The sequence below is a fragment of the Myotis yumanensis genome, unplaced genomic scaffold, assembly GCF_028538775.1.
Source record: "Myotis yumanensis isolate MYYU_CA2020_CCGP unplaced genomic scaffold, mMyoYum1.0.hap1 SCAF_11, whole genome shotgun sequence".
Classification (NCBI taxonomy): domain Eukaryota; kingdom Metazoa; phylum Chordata; class Mammalia; order Chiroptera; family Vespertilionidae; genus Myotis; species Myotis yumanensis.
In genome coordinates, this window is record NW_027223762.1 from 25,699,355 (window position 1) to 25,716,269 (window position 16,915).

Consider the following 16,915-nt stretch of genomic DNA (forward strand, 5'->3'; position numbering starts at 1 on the left):
CTTATTTACCCATGAACTAATTGGTGTTACAGAAAAGCTTGGTGATAGAATAGGCTGTACTAAAATTATGAGGTGGCTTCTGTTTTTGACTTGAGGACTTCGGTAAGTCCAAATCTTTTTATGATTTGATTTTTGTGTGAAATGAAAACACTACAACTAAAAGTAATCTAGCACTACCTTTTTCCCCTTGAGTTTTTACTTTTTTAATATATTTTTATTGATTTCAGAGAGGGAGGGAGAGAGAGATAGAAACATCAGTGACAAGAGAGAATCATCATCGGCTGCCTCCTGCACACTCCCTACGGGGATGGAGCCCACAACCCAGGCATGTACCCTTGACCAGAATCAAACCTGTGACTCTTCAGTCAGCAGGCCGACACTCTATCCACTGAGCCAAACTGGCCAGGGCGAGTTTTTAAATTTTATTTTAAACTATAAAAATAATGAACACATTACAGAAATACTGGAAAATAGAAGAACAAAGAAAAAATTACCAAGTTACTAATGTAAACTACAGTAAGCTATTTTATATATATATTGCTTTCAGGGAGGAAGGGAGAGGGAGAGAGGGAGAGAGAGAGAGAGAGAGAGAGAAGAACAGAAACAGAGAAACATCAATGATAAAGAATCACTGGCTGCCTCTTGCACGCCCCACACTGGGGATCGAGCTTGTAACCCCAGCATGCGCCCTGACCAGGGATCGAACCCTGACCTCCAGGTACATTGGTTGGCGCTCAACCACTGAACCACTCTGGCTGGGCTACAGTAAGCTTTTTGTATATTTGTTTGTTTGTTTGTTTGTTTTTACCGTTTTTTTTGTTGTTGTTTTTTCAGACTTCAAATCTAAATCTATTTGATACTGAAGTCCAATCTATACACTTTCTTCATGGAGTTGTTATTAGGCTTTTTTTAAAACTAGTTTTAACAAAGCTTTTTTGTTTACCGTGTAGTCTTTAAGACAGTAATGTTTAATGACTACTAAATAAATATTAGATTGAATAGGTGTACTTTATTTTTCTTAGGTATCTATATATATAAAAGGCTAATATAAGTGTCTGTCTGATCAGTAGCTATGATGCACACTGACCACCAGGGAGCAGGTGCCCAATGCAGGAGCTGCTGAGCTGCAGTGACTTGGCAGTGGTGGTTCTCGGGTGACGCACCCCGAAACCAGAGAGGAGGGAGCCCAATACTTCATGGGGCCACGCGAATCCACCTTTGGCTGGGCATGGGTTATGTTGTTGTTGGGACACTGTCGGCCTCGAATCTAGTTTACTGCACACTTGCATTTGCGTTCCACACCCTATACAACAACAACTTTTCAGAGTGTCCTCTCACACTCTAGGACCCCTCGGGGGATGTCAGAGAGCCAGTTTCAGCCCGATTTCTGCAGGCCAGGCCAAGGGACCCCACCTGCCGGAGGGATCCCACTCACTCTGCAGACACCCTTCAAGCCATGGTATCACCCCAGGTGCAACAGGCCGGGGAGGGACCGAGGGAGGTTGGCTCCAGGGCGTGTCTTGCCCAGTCCCATCCCACCGCCCACCTTCTAATTAATTTCCTTTCAATGTGCACGAATCCTTGCACCAGGTCACTAGTTACTCTATAATAAGAAATGTAAATTGTTTATAGTTTCTATTATCTTTCATAATTCTTGGATGGACATCTGTGTGTGTGTTGTGTAAGAGAGAGGAAGAAAGAGAAGAGAGGATCTTTTACCTTACATATGATTATTTCACTGAAGTGACTCATAAGTGGAATTACTGGGTCAAGGAATATGACATTTTTAATGATTCTAGGTGTATATTGCCAGGTGGCTGTCCAAAATGGCCTGAGGCCCTTGCCCCAAATTGTATATATTTGTAAACCATTGCTAATTTGGGCAAAAATAGATACTATTACTTTTATTACTACTAGTATTTGTGCCTATCGCATACTAGGTACTGTATTAAATTATCATATTTAATATCACATTTTGTTTGCTTTGCATTTCTGTGATCAGTGGAGTTGAATATTTTCTACATTTATTTTCTATTTATATACTTATTTGTATAGAAATATTTGTGGAAAAGATTATTTGCCTATTTACTGTGATAGACTTAGTGTTCTAAGTGAATGGTGTTGAAGAGTATTCTGAAATGATAGTTCAGAAACATTCCTCTTCTCTCCTTGAAAATACAGTGACAGTTCAAACCTAAGAGCATATTAGCCTTTCACTGCCAGTACTTGATTTTTTAACTTTGTTTGGCTGTAATCTTTGACATATTTGATGACATAATATTACTTTATAGCTTCAAATAATAAGATTTTATTCTAAACTTGTAATTCAGAGAAATAACATATATTTGCAACCATCTAAATTAGTTTCTGTCACTATATATTCTCATATCTGTCAACAGTATCTATTTGTTTTAGATAATGTTGCTAAAATATAAATTCCTTAAGAGATCGAGTGTACTTTAATGGACAAAAAACTTGAGTATTGAACTCAGCCTGATTTATAATTTTGGCTCTCCTTTTTACTAGCTTTAGAACTTAGGCAAATGACTTATTTCATTTCCATTTCCTTATTTATAAACAATGAATTTCAATTTTCTGATTGTTACCAGTGAGCATGTTTCTTAGCATTAAGAATTTGTTTCGAAGCCGGTTTGGCTCGGTGGATAGAGCGTCGGCCTGCGGACTGAAAGGTCCCGGGTTCGATTCCAGTCAAGGGCATGTACCTGGGTTGCGGGCACATCCCCAGTAGGAGATGTGCAGGAGGCGGCTGATCGATGTTTCTCTCTCATCGATGTTTCTGACTCTCTATCTCTCTCCCTTCCTCTCTGTAAGAATTTGTTTCAAAAATAAATAACTCTTAAAGGTAGATAGCATAGCACTTGGTCCAGAATAGACATGTATATTGATTATTGGTTAATTTCAGTTTTAAATAATTATGGTTTGATTGCTTACTCATGCCCAACATTTTGTTAAGATTCATTAAGAATACAAAAGTAAAAGACTCTTGCCCCTTCTGGAATTCACAGTCAAAAAGAAAGGATGATACATAGAGCTAAGTAGTAGGGAGGAGTAAGTAGAGATGATGCATTTCAAAGCCCATAGAATAGTGTCTGTAATATAGTAAAATCTCAGTAAATGTTAGTCAGTGCTATTTGGTACTCTCTAATTTCTATATGTAATTGAAGATAAATGGAGGGAGATATAGGTGAAAAGGCAAAAGTGGACCATTAGAAATTAGTCATTTCCTTCTTTGGACAGTAAATACTAAGATATATTTTTTAAAGGAAACAAGACTTTCTTCAACAAATAATTCTCATCCATCACAGTTTTAAAGTTTTTCTATGGGTAGAAGACTTATTGCATGCACATGTGCATATGTTTATGTGTGCGTGGTTTTCATTACTAATTGAAATAGACATCAATTTAATTATAGTTTGATCTTTTCCTTTTTACAGTGTCTTGGTGTGTGAAGTTATAGATATAGGTGTATGTGAGAGAGATAAGAACTGGTTATGGAGAGAACAATGATAAAATAAAAAATGGTGTATATATACTGTCACCAGGATAATGTAGTGGTTCTGAAGTCAGTCTGCTGGGTTTAATTTCTGGCATATCCAGTTGCTAGCCAGACAACCTCAAAGAGGATGTTTAACCTCTCTGAATCATTTTCCTTATCTATAAAATTGGGTTAATAATAGTGCCTACATTATGGGGTTTAACTGATGGTTACTTGAGATATAATAAATAGCTGACTCCCAAATTATTAACTACTGCTATTGAAAATGAAGTTCTCTAAGACTATATCTACTAGTAGCTACCAGAATTCAAATACTGCTCTACATCTAAAATTGACCAATTTTCATAATTCTTGGGATAACCTGCCAGCTATATTCTAAGTAAAAGAAAACTTTGGAGATACTTATCTTTCAGTTATATAAGCATAAGTATATTGACTAGACTGATGGAAAACATAGAAGTTTTTTCACTGAATTCAGAAATGAGGTACTTTTCTGAATCATTAAATAAATTAAATAGCACTTTAGCTCTATCACTTTCTTCTTTGGTCAGTTATTCTCCCATGATAGGGGTTTTGAGTTGAAGTGTGTTTAAAAAGCAAAAGAGAAGTCATTTGAGAAAATAGAAATACTAACAAATAGTTTAGAAATGTTTTTTTCTCTTTGAAAATATCGTAACATTTCAAACTTTATTAAGAGAATGTCACCCTTACAGTCTCAGTACTTGAGGAGATTATATAGAATGCAGATGTAAAAACACTGGAATTTACAAAAGAAATAACATAAAAAATATAATTTTACTGATGATGAATAAGAAATATTGTTATAGTATTACATAATGTAAAAATATGAGAAATGGTTTCTCTCTTTATAATATTTTAGATTTCAGGAAAGGGTTTATTTGGAATATTGTTTAAGTACTCAAAATACATTATTTAATTTTGTTTATATCACTCATACAATATGGTATTATAATGCTGCATTATTTATAGCCATATCAAAAAATATGAAATTCTCTTTCTCATATTGTAAATTTTAATTATATAAATACTATGCTTAAATATTATGTGGGATAATTGCAGAATTTCTCTGATTTGGGGATATTTAAATATGCATTCTATTTTTTCACGAGCCTAAGAATCTTAAACATTACATTGATTGATAATTATTTCCTTTGTTGCAGAACTATAAGAGTAAATGGGTCCAATAATTGGAATGACTCCAGAAAAGAGAGCTGAAACTCCAGGAGCTGAAAAGGTTGCAGGATTAAGCCAGATTTACAAAATGGGAAGCTTGCCTGAAGCTGTTGATGCTGCCAGGCCAAAGGCCACTCTAATGGACTGTGAATCAGCAGATGATGAACTCACAAACTTGAACTGGCTTCATGAAAGTACTAATCTTCTAACAAACTTCAGCTTTGGAAGTGAGGGTCTTCCAATTGTTAGTCCTTTGTATGACATAGAGGGAGATGATATGCCATCATTAGGACCATCTTGCTACCAGAACCCAGAAAAAAAATCAGCAACTTCAAAGCCCCCATACTCTTTTAGTCTTCTCATTTATATGGCTATAGAGCATTCTCCAAATAAATGTCTGCCTGTCAAAGAAATTTATAGCTGGATTCTGGACCGCTTCCCATATTTTGCTACTGCACCAACAGGCTGGAAGAATTCTGTTCGACATAATCTGTCCCTGAATAAATGTTTTCAGAAAGTGGAAAGAAGCCATGGCAAGGTCAGTATTATGAACATTGCTATATTTGGGGAGGTTGGGGAGAGCTAACATTGAGACCTTAAAATATGGGGAAATCAAAGACAAAAATAGCCAAGTCAGATTACTTCAGCTTGATCTTAATTATATTCATCATTTGCTTTCAGTCTACCATAGGTACATAAATTAGTGTTTTTAATGGTCCAGTTTTCTGTTTGTATAGTGTTTCTAGCACTATCAGTATATTATTCTTATTTATGTAGTCTTGCAACCATTGCCTTAAAATTGGAATGTAGACCATGTATAGTAACACAGTTGATAAGGTTGAATTAAAATGTATTGCTGTGCTATTTGTTTTCTATTTGCTGTCTGTTTTTATTCCCCTTTTCCACTTTTCTGCCTTTTGGATTGAATATTTTTTATGATTCAATTTTATCTCTACTATTGGCTTATTAACTATTACTTAAATTTTTTTAGTAATTTATTATATAATTTTCAGTGTGTATGTGTGTGTGTGTGTGTGTATATATATATATATATATAGAGAGAGAGAGAGAGAGAGAGAGAGAGAGATGTATGTATATATAGGTATATACATACATGTATCTCTATATATATCTTTATCACATTCTACCTTCAAATAATATTATACCATTTCATTTATTATCTGGACTTTTACAGAAAAACTTGACTAATCCTGATGTCCTATCTGGATCTTTTTTTTTCTTGGAGAAGTTTATATAGCATTTCTTGTAGTTCAGGTCCACTAGCAATGAAATATTTTTTTCAACCGTTTTATGGAGGAGGGCTATAGAATTCTAGGTTGGCGGTTTTCTTTCTTTAAGTATAGTAGTCCCCTCCTTATCTGCTGGAGTATGTTTCAAGACCTCCAGTGGATGCAGATAGTATGGAACCCTATATATATGAATATACTATTTTTTTCTATACATACATACTTATGATAAAGTTTAATTTTATAAGTTAGACACAGTAATAGATTATAACAATAACCGATAATAAAATAGAACAATTGCAACAATATATTGTAATAAAAGTTATGTGAGTATGGCCTCTCTTTTTCTCTCTTGAAATATCTTACTCTACTGTAATCACTCTTATTTTTGTGAATGAAATGCCTACAGGATTAGATAAAGTGAGATAAATGGTGTAGGCATTGTGACTTAGTGGTAGGCTACTATTGACCTTCTGACCATACATCAGAGAAGAATCACCTGCTTTAGGTGATCCTGGATCATTGAACCACGATAATCTTGATAGTTTGATGTCAAGAGCAGATGATATCAATGGTTGAGGAAACAATATTTTTGGACTGCAGTTAACTGCAAGTAACTGAAACTGTGGAAAGTAAAACCACAGATAAGGGGGAACTACTGTACTTTAAAGATGTTGTTCTCTTGTCTTTAGTTTCTAATGAGAAGTCTACTGCATTCTTATCTTTGTTCCTCTGTTATGTTTCTTTTTTAGCTATCTGTCTGTCTTTAGGAATCTTCCCCCCCCCCCCCCCCACAGGAAAACAAATCCATTTTATTTATTTTTAGTAAGTTTAAATCCTTGAGGGGTACAGCATTACACGGATTCTCTGTCGAGTAGCCTTAGCAGGAAGGTTGCTTCGGAATTTAGCACGAACCATTCCGCTGTTTCCATGAGCACAAGTTACCTTTCCTCAGATTACTCTGGTTTGGTTTGGTTTGCCACCAGGAGTCACTGTGTTCTTTGCTTTGTACTACACATAAGCACATCTCTTGCCTAGATAGAATTCTGTTTCATCTCGAGCATAAACACCTTCAATTTTAAGAAGAGCTGCGTGCTCCCTCTGGTTCCAGAGACCCCGCTTATAGCCAGCAAAAATGGCCTTGGACCATAGCCTTCCAGACATATTTGTCCTTATAGAAGTCCTGTTCCCAGCAGGCCATCAGTCCCACAAGTCCTCCATCCTGTCCTCCCTATTTCTGGAACCCATCAAAATCAATGCCTGGCAGAGCCTCTGTGCCCCAGCAGTGCCTCCTTGAGATATGGTGGAACCTACTCCAGTTATTTACCCTCTAGGATTCTTTGCATTCTCACTACTTTTCAGTAGTTTGCCTATGACGTACTTAGTTGTGTTTTTCTTTATTTTTATCCTACTTTGGTTTTTCAGAGGTTTATGGATCTGTGGTTGGTTTTTCTTCTTACGTTTAGAAAAATTTTGCTCATTGTCTCTTCAAATATTTCTTTTGGCTCACTTCCTACTTCTGAGGCGCTAAGTAAAAATATGTTAGACCATTTGCTGTTGTCTCACCTATTAGTTGCTGTGCCCCTTTTTCTATTTTTTCTCCCTTTATTTCAGTTTGGATAATTTTTATTGCTCTTTATACAGGTTCACTTTTTCCTCTGTTGTGTTCATTCTGCTGATAAGCCTGACAAAGAATTTGTCATACCTTTTATTTCTAACATTTGTACTTACCTTTAAAAAATATTCTCCATCTCTCTGCTAAAATTTCCCACTAGATCTATAAATATATTAGTCATAGTTGTGGTATCTGTCCAATAATTTCAATATCTGGTCCATCTCTGGGTCTGGTTTTGTTGACTTTTTTTGTGTGTGTGTGTTTCATAATTTTGGATTGAATGTCAGTGTAAGATATTGGTAGGGACTAAGGTAAATAATATTTCTGCCCAGAAGTAGACATTGCCTCTACTTTTATTAGATTGGGGCGCGCACACTGGGGAAGCCCCCAGTCTCAGGTGCCGGGCGCCCGAAAGGATCCCACCCCACACCCGTGCGGCCTCTTTTCGGGTGAGCCAGGCTGCAGCCGCTGGGGCCCTCCATGGGTTCACACAGGAGCCAGTCTGCGAGGACGGCTGGGAGAGAGCGGTGTCTGGCCGTGTTCACTGCATCTCTGTGTGGGGACTCAGGCACTGTGACTCAGGTGGAGGGAGGCATGCGGGGGCCTGGGGGCCCAGGGTCTGCTCAGGGCCCAGAGGTCAGCTGGGTCCTGCCCTTCCACTTCAGATGCTCGCACTTCGATCGCTGGCCAGGCCTAGGGACCGTACCCATGTATGAATTTCGTGCACCAGGCCTCTAGTAAGGAAAATAAAACCTAATAGAAAAATGGGAAAGAATATGAACAGGCAGTTCATAAGAGGAAATACAAATGGCTCATAAATATATGCAAAGATATTCATCCTCACTAGTAATCAGGGACAGACAAATTAAAAGAACAAAAGACCACTTTTACCTATTAGAATGCAAAAAATTTTAAATGTTTGATAGTATCAAATTAGATGAGGAACACATGGGGAAATAAAACAATATCAATAGTTTCACACATTTGATTACAAAGGAGTGTAAATTAATATGATCATACTTGAAGGCAACTTGACAGAAATTATTACAAATAGAAATGTGCTTATCCTTTGATCTAGTGGATCAGATTCTGATTTCTCCCCTAGAGTAACATTCATACTTGAATGCAAGGCGATGTATGTGAGAATATTCACTGTGGTATTATCTGTAATAAAAGCTGTAGAATAAAGTGTTCAATGTGGTACGATTTGTGGTAATGATCAAAAGGGACTTGTTCTTGTCTATAAATTTTAAATGTATGCATTATTTATATAATTAACCTGCGTGTTTTTGAATGCTCAGAGAAAGAAAGTAATTAAGGAAGTAAGAGCTAGCAAACAGGAAAGCATAGAGTCCAAAGTACAGGGAGAGTGTGACAAAGAAGAAAAAATCATGCTATCAGATAATAGGGAATATGAGGATAAGTATAAAAATTGTTACATATTGGGACAAAATTATCAGGCTATCACCACAAGTTAGGGTGGAAGGAAAGGAAATCATAGGTGACGATCATCACAAAAATTAATAGACCACTTTGCTTAAGTGTCTGAAATTTGGATACAGAAAGTGACACATTTAAGTAGGATTAGGAAGGTTTATGGATTTTTTAATTTATGAAATACTTCTTAAAATCAATGCCTCAGAAGGACAGTATTTCACTTCTAATCTGCAGAAGGCAAGGAGGTTATACTTACTTCCATTAAATGTTGGAAATAAATTTGGCAACCTTGACAGCACTTTTCTGATGACTGATCATTGAGTAGAGATGATAATCTAAAAAAAGGCAAGGTGGCCCTGGCCAGATGGGTCAGTTGGGTGGAGTGTTATCTGTACACCAAAAAAGGTTGTGAATTCGATTCCGGGTCAGGGCACATACCTAGGTTTCAGATTGAACCCTGGTTAGGGCACATGCGGGAGACGGCCAATTGATGTTTCTCTCACATCGATGTTTCTCTCTCTCCCTTCCACTCTCCCTAAAAATCGATAAAAATATATCCTCGGGTGAGGATTAATTTTAAAAGAAAAAGGCAAGATAGCAACGTCCAGGTCAGACTACAAAGTGGTAATGATACCCAACCAATTGGTATAGCTGGTTGGATAGATTCTCCTATCATTCATAGCATAGGTACTACCCTCAAAAGGCAGGTCTAAAAATCTTGGCATGGTATTTTTCTGCCTTGGGATTTTAAAATTATAAAAGTTAGACATGCTATTTTGTGGTTGTCATTCTGTTTTTGTTTTTACATTTTAAACATTAGCATCCAAGCCTTATATCTACTTTTTCCATTTTTATAAAGCCAAACTAAAATATTATAACTGGGATTTTAGCTGGGAAATATGAAATTTGACATTTTACCTGGTTTAGTACAATTTACATTTGCATGATGATGACTTGTTTCGATAGCTGAATCCCAGGGGGAGGTGGGGGGAATCATGCTAACCACTGTAAAAGTTCATGCTATAAGCAAGAGATATGAATACCATTTTTAACTTGTTAATTCTTTTTAATTCAGTGGTTCTAAAAACCACTGAAAAGGTAGTCAAGAGGGGGAACTCTACTAAAATGTATGGGGCAAGTACTTAAAAAATCTCAGGAATAATGAACGTTGCCCCTTCTCCCTATCTATTATTTACAACTTCCATTAAGATAAATCTTTTTAAAATTTGGCTCATTTCTTCAGAACCTTCATCCTTCTCTACCAAATAGGTCCAAAAGCCTTAGTGTTTCCAAATGCATAATAGTAAATGAGAGAATACACATTTCCTGTTTCCATTGCACAAAAGATTTATCTTGTTCTATGTAAATTTAGTTGAAAACAATTCTTAACTTCTAAAGCTCTTTATTATTTGTTCTATCATCTAAGCACAATAATGAAGAGGCCAAGTTTTTAAGAAGTGAGCTAGTTAAAAATAAGTTCCTTTTTCTTGTAGACTCTAAAACAGATTAGCAAATGCATAGTTTTATCTCTTGTTACTGATAGTTCATGAACAGACCCAGTGAAAGGAAGTGCTGCCATGGTAACATAAACCAGGCTGTTATTTGGAGACCTTATTCAAGATACTTAACTGCCCCGAACTTCAAGTTTTCAGTATCAGTTCTTTTAATTTGCTATTTCAAGGAAATAGCGATTTTACCATTATCAAAACAATTTGCAGTTCTCTCACAATAGAATTTGAAAACAGTGTCTAGGAGTGTAATCTCAGAAATATCAAGATAGACCATAGCTAGAATTATTAAAATAATTGTCTTAGTAAATATATCAAAAATAATTTACATATATCTTTTCTCTCTGAAACTGGAATGGTTTGGGGGCAAAGCATTTTGTGGGTGCTAACATTTTATAATTTTGTTTCCCCACCAAAACATTATTTGGGCCAAGTGACTAAATATATATTTAATTTAAGAAGTTCCATCATTTAATCTAAAAGTATATTTGTAAAACTTAATTTCCTTTGGGGAAAAAAACCCCCAAAATTTCAAATATTTGTTTAGCATAGTTCATGTGGTATCTTGCCACTGAAAGAAAAAAAAACACATTTTACCTGATATGTGGTATATTTCTTTCTATATTACAGTGTGATAGGACACCCATGGTTTTTCTTTTCCTATGTATTTAAGTTGCTAGGATGCTAAACACTGCCTTACATCAATTACCATACCTTTCCTCAGACAAGGGCTTTTTTCCTTTCTAAATTTAGTTTAGTCCTTGTTCTTTACTACCTGACTTTGTTTCTTATTCCAAAGTAATTGACTTTTTAAAAAATTGATTTCAGGGAGGAAAGGAGGGGAAGATAGAGATAGAAGCATCAGTGATGAGAGAGAATCATTGACTGGCTGCCTCTTGCATGCCCCCCTACTGGGGATCAAGCCCGAAACAAAGGCATGTGACCTGACCAAGAATTGAACCATGACCTCCTGGTTCATGGGTCAATGCTCAACCACTGAGCCACACCAGCCAGGCTGGAATTAATTGACTTTTGTTCTTACTGTTTTTTTTTAAAACTACCTCATCTCTTAGAAGTAAAGGAATAAGAATATACTGTTATTAAACCATATAATCTCTCACTGTACATATGCCAATTTCAGAATATCCTCCTAGTATTAACTTATTTTTTATCTCTGTCACTTACATATGAATTACCTTCTTTGAATCTCATCACAACTTAGTGATGGCCTGGTTTTTTATTTTACAGATAAATTATGCATGAGAGGACTGACTCTTAGAGATATGATTTGTTGATTATCACATAGCCAATCAAGAAGCACTGTTTAGGACCTCAGTGTTTTTTTGTTTTGTTTTTAGGACCTCAATTTTTTGTGTGTTTTTAATCCTCATTGGAAGATATTTTCCATTGATTTTTAGAGAGTGGGAGAGAGAAAGGCAGAGAAATATGGATGGGAGAGAAACACATCAATTGGTGCCTCCTGCACAAGCCCTCGGGCCGGGCAGGAGCCTGCGAACTTTGGACCCTTCGGTCTGCAGACGAACGCTCTATCCACTGAGCCAAACAGCCTAGGGCAAGACCTCAGTTTTTAAACCTGTAGAAGTGTTCTTTCATTGTGCCATTCTGCCATAATAATTATGACACGATATTCAAAGATAAAAGAGCCTCAGTAATAGATTAATATTACCTTGCAAAAGATTTAGGGCAATGGAAGTACTCTGGAATTCATCACATCAAATCTTCAGCAATTATAATAGCTTATATTATATAAGATTTTATATAAATAACAGGGAGCAGGGGAACAGAAAACATGTAAATTTTATTGTTGTCTAAGTAATTGTGAATGTAAATCAAATTAAAGAAAGGGTTAACAAATTAATAGTTTGAATTTCACTAATCTCCTGAGTTAGTTCTGAGGTTCTGAGGAAGTTTTGAAAATCATATCATAGGAAAGAGGACAGGTTATACTTGTAAATGATTTTTTACATTTGTGGAGAAAAATATCTAGTAGCCAACATTTGTTGAGTGGTTGAATGTCTGGCAGTATTCTAAGCACTTTATGCGAATTAACTTATAATAAAGTAATTCTTGAAGTAGGTACAATTTATATAGAGATATTTTGAGCACACTAATACACAGAGAACATATACATTTTTCTAAAGGTTACACAGCTGTTAAGTGATAGAACCAGTTTCTAAAGTAAGCAGCCTGATTCCAAGGCTTGCCTTCTTAATCACTGTATGAATAGTCTTTAGCTCTGGGGAAGTGGGATGAGATTGCCATTGGACTTCCTCTTTGCATGGCTAGGAGTTCTGTTTGTGAATGTGGTACATTTGTAGAAATATGCTTGTAGTCGGGCTTCTGTTCAGGATGTGTAGATACAGATGTTCAGCTAAGGAAATAGGAAAATTAATAGGAAGAGTTAATGAGAGATATGACAGTTCCTAAAGTACTTCAGTATTTCCTTTTTAAAAACATTTTTATTCATTGATTAGGGGGAGAGAGAAACAGACAGACATTGATTTGTTGCTCCGCCCATTCATTTATACATTGTTTGACTCCTGCATGTGCCCCTACCTGGGACGGAACCCACAATCTTGATATACATCAGGACAATGTTTCAACAGAGCTATCTGGCCAGGGCCCTTCTGTTATTTCATTTGACCAGCTCAACTAGTATGTATGGGATACTGATGGGTTTTTAAAAACTCTCTTGAATTTATTCTATTCTTTTCCCAATTTTTAGTTTATATACTTATCAATTTTCTTTTTATATGATTTTATATAATATGTTTACATTATAAAATATTATGTAATTTTCTTTTTTATTTTTCCCCTGTAGATGTGACAAAAGCTTGTTTCAGATATTGCAGTTCTTGTTTAAGAATGAAAGTGTTTGAGGATATAAATTTGCCTTTAAGTTCAGCTAGGGCCACATCTGCTTAGTTTTGATAGAACAATGTTTCTTATACCTTTAGATGCTAGATAATCTGTAATTTTAGTTTGGATAGCTTTTTAATCCAAAAATGGTTATAAATTTCCAAGTGGTCAGCGAACTTAGTTGTGAGATTGTTAATCTTTATTTTCTTTTGTGTTCGAGTCCAAAATTGGGATCTTTAAAAGGGAATTAATTTTTCTTCATGGTATAATCAATGTTTATAGTTTTTTCCCATTAATATTTGGAAAGTATAGTCTATAAGAGTTCGCTAATTACATCAGTTTTTCTCATCAGCATTCCACAGAACACTAACTTCTTAAATATTACCTGGGATAAAGAGGTTCTGTGTCAAATAATTTTGGGGAACCACATAAAGCAGGTTTAATTATAGCAGGACTGTTTTGATTCCTAATCTACTAATATGTAGTGTAATTTAAGAAGGAGGGAGGTAAAATATGCAGTATCTTCAAACCTATTCAAAGGAGTTACCTTATAGCCTGGCCTTTCCCCTGCATGTTAGATAATATTATGAGGTTCTTCAGGTATCTTGTTCACTTACCTTCTTCATAAGCTGTTCCTTCTTATTATGGGAACTATGAATCAAGTAAGCCTTTCTTTTAGGTACCTTCCGTTTGTAATTTAGTAGGCACTTTTATTAATAGATTCTCTAGTTTCCAGAATCCTACAAATTCCATTATTTTTAGATTCCATTAACATTGATTATTTATTTTAATGGTCTCTGAGCTTGTGTGCCCATTGCCAGCCATATTATCCAGAAGTCCCTCAAATGTTGAAACTTAACCATCTTAAGAGAAGGAATTAATGCTTCTTTCGTGTGTGTGTGTGTGTGTGTGTGTGTGTGTGTGTGTGTTTGCGTGTTTGCGCGTGCACGTGTGTATACTTAATCCTAACCAGAGGATATATTGCAAGAAAGGAAGGGGGATGGAGAGAGAGAGGCAGACAGACAGACAGACATAGATGTGAAAGAGAAACATTATCTGTTGCCTCCTGTGCGCGCCCTGACCAGGGATCAAACCTGCAACCCAGGTATATGCCCTGACCAAGAATCAAACTCGAGACCTTTTGCTGTATAGGATGACGCGACAACAAACTGAATCACCCAATCAAAGCTTTTATAATTTTTTACAAGAGTCTTTTCCATACTTGTGTCACCAACTTACTACTCGTTGAGGAATTTGCCATGATCTTCATTAAATTGTTTGCTGTTAATGCCATTAAGAAATAGGAATTATTCTTTGATGCCTCACTTAGTATCATATTCCCTAAAGTATTCCCTATGATGCTGCATAGAAAGTTTCCTTTTCTTTTTGAATTTTCAGTAACAATAATACTAGTAATGGCTAACTTTTATTGACATCGGAAAGTGTGGAGGGCCACTTTGTACAGCCCTCCATGCTGGTCACCGTATAACTAGGGGTTATATCATTTTCACAAGGTTCCAGGTTATTAATTCTTGTGTATTTTATTCTAGGTTAATGGGAAAGGTTCCTTATGGTGTGTTGATCCAGAATATAAACCCAACCTTATGCAAGCTCTGAAGAAGCAACCTTTCCCTTCATCATTAACATCTCCAGAAAGGTACAGGATTTTCCATATAAGTATCAATGGTGCTTTATAAGATTTCCCTGTATGATATGGAGAAATTCAACAAAATTGTAGGGGTTTGGCCTTTTTTTTATTGACAGTTATTTATGGATAAGACATTAGCATAAGGCAGTTTTACTTATAGTCTAACTTGTGTTATTAGGAAACAGGATATTAGATAAGTAAGAACATAAATTCTGGGAAATGTAGTCAGTACTAAATATATTATAACTAAACTCTAAAGACAGTTATATGATTTTAGTTACAAAAGACTAAATCATTTTAAGTGTCTGCAATACTAATGCTGACCTAATGATGTAGGAAATTAAAGGTATATTTTAAAATGTTTAAGTAAGATGATTGTTTGTCATTGTAACATTTTGTTTTGATTTTGCAGGTAAATACAGTTGTAAAGTATTTCCTTGCCTTTTGCCTTCAAACTCAGTGACTCCTATTGATCTTATAGCTTTCCCATTTTAAATTGCATCTGAAAATGATATGACTTCCTTAATTCTGATTTGGTTTCCTTTTTCTAGAGAAGCCTTTAGAATCTTTTTGATGCCGTAACCGGTTTGGCTCAGTGGATAGAGCGTCGGCCTGCAGACTGAAAGGTCCCAGGTTCGATTCCGGTCAAGGGCATGTACCTTGGTTGCGGGCACATCCCCAGTAGGGGGTGTGTAGGAGGCAGCTCATCGATGTTTCTAACTCTCTGTCCCTCTCCCTTCCTCTCTGTAAAAATATCAATAAAATATATTAAAAAAAAAAAAAAAGAATCTTTTTGAATTGTATTAATGTACATTCATTTGAGTTAAAAATGCCAGATTTTGTCAAGATATTTTTAAGAGTTATCTGTAATGGTTAATGTGATTTTTGGAAAAATTTTAAACCTTTTTAATTAGAGTAATAAGTGGAAATTTTCAAACATTCAAAAAAGTAGGGAGAAAGTTAAAAGAACTCCCAGCTGCAACAATTATCACCGCTTCATATAAGAGTTTCTTAAAATATTATTAGATAACTTTTATAGGTAGCTGAAATACAGTAAAAAAATAAGGCTAATGCTGAAATTTATGTACATACTAGAAGCCCGGTGCACGAAATTTGTGCACTCGGGGGTCCCGCAGTCCGGGAGCCCTTGGGGGATGTCCGACTGATGGCTTAGGGAGCGGGCCTAATCCGGCAGTTGGACATCCTTAGCACTCCCAAGGAAGTGGGAGAGGCTCCTGCCAACTGCTGCTCTCACCAGCTGTGAGCCTGGCTCAGGAGTTCTGGCTGAGCGGCAGTCCCCTGTGGGAGTGCACTGACCACCAGGGGGCAGCTCCTGTGTTGTGCGTCTGCCCTCTGGTGGTCAGTGCACATCATAGTGACCAGTTGTTCTGCCGTTCAGTCAATTTGCATATTAGCCTTTTATTATCCAGGATACTCTTAGAGATTTTAAGCTTGTTTACCATATTAGTAAGTAAAAGGATCATTGTAACAAGAACTGAGTGATTTATTCTTACAAATGAAATCTAGAAAAGAAGTTATCAGATTATATCTTCATTGTTTAGGAGTTGATATCTTTATTAGTTAATGTTGGTGCTTATGTTCTGGTTATAAAAATGATAATTTAGAAACTGATAAGTTCAGTGAAGGTCACTTATGTGTTTTATTTAGCTATGCTATTTTTTAAATTAAAGGTTAAATGGGAGCCCTGGCTGGTGTACTTAAGTGGTTATAGCATCGGCTCACACACTGAAGGGTAGAGGGTTCGATTCCCTGTCAAAGGCACATACCTCGGTTGCAGATTCTTCCCTGGCCTGGATGCGTTGGGTGCAGGAGGCAACCAGTCAATGTGTCTCTCATATTGATGTTACT

The 16,915-nt window shown here is 36.2% G+C and overlaps 1 protein-coding gene and 1 pseudogene across 4 annotated transcripts in view; one reads left to right on the top strand and one right to left on the bottom strand.

Moving 5' to 3' along the window:
• FOXN2 (forkhead box N2) overlaps positions 1-16,915 on the top strand; it is an 87,100-nt gene that overhangs the window by 23,084 nt on the left and 47,101 nt on the right. For all 4 annotated transcript variants that reach the window (XM_070429173.1, XM_070429170.1, XM_070429171.1 and 1 more), the window contains exons 2-3: positions 4,699-5,249; positions 14,949-15,055. In XM_070429173.1, coding sequence (XP_070285274.1) covers positions 4,713-5,249; positions 14,949-15,055 — 644 coding nt within the window. In that variant the 5' untranslated portion in view covers positions 4,699-4,712. The remainder of the gene's footprint in view (positions 1-4,698; positions 5,250-14,948; positions 15,056-16,915) is intronic.
• On the bottom strand, positions 6,790-7,122 carry LOC139019412 (large ribosomal subunit protein eL33 pseudogene; annotated as a pseudogene).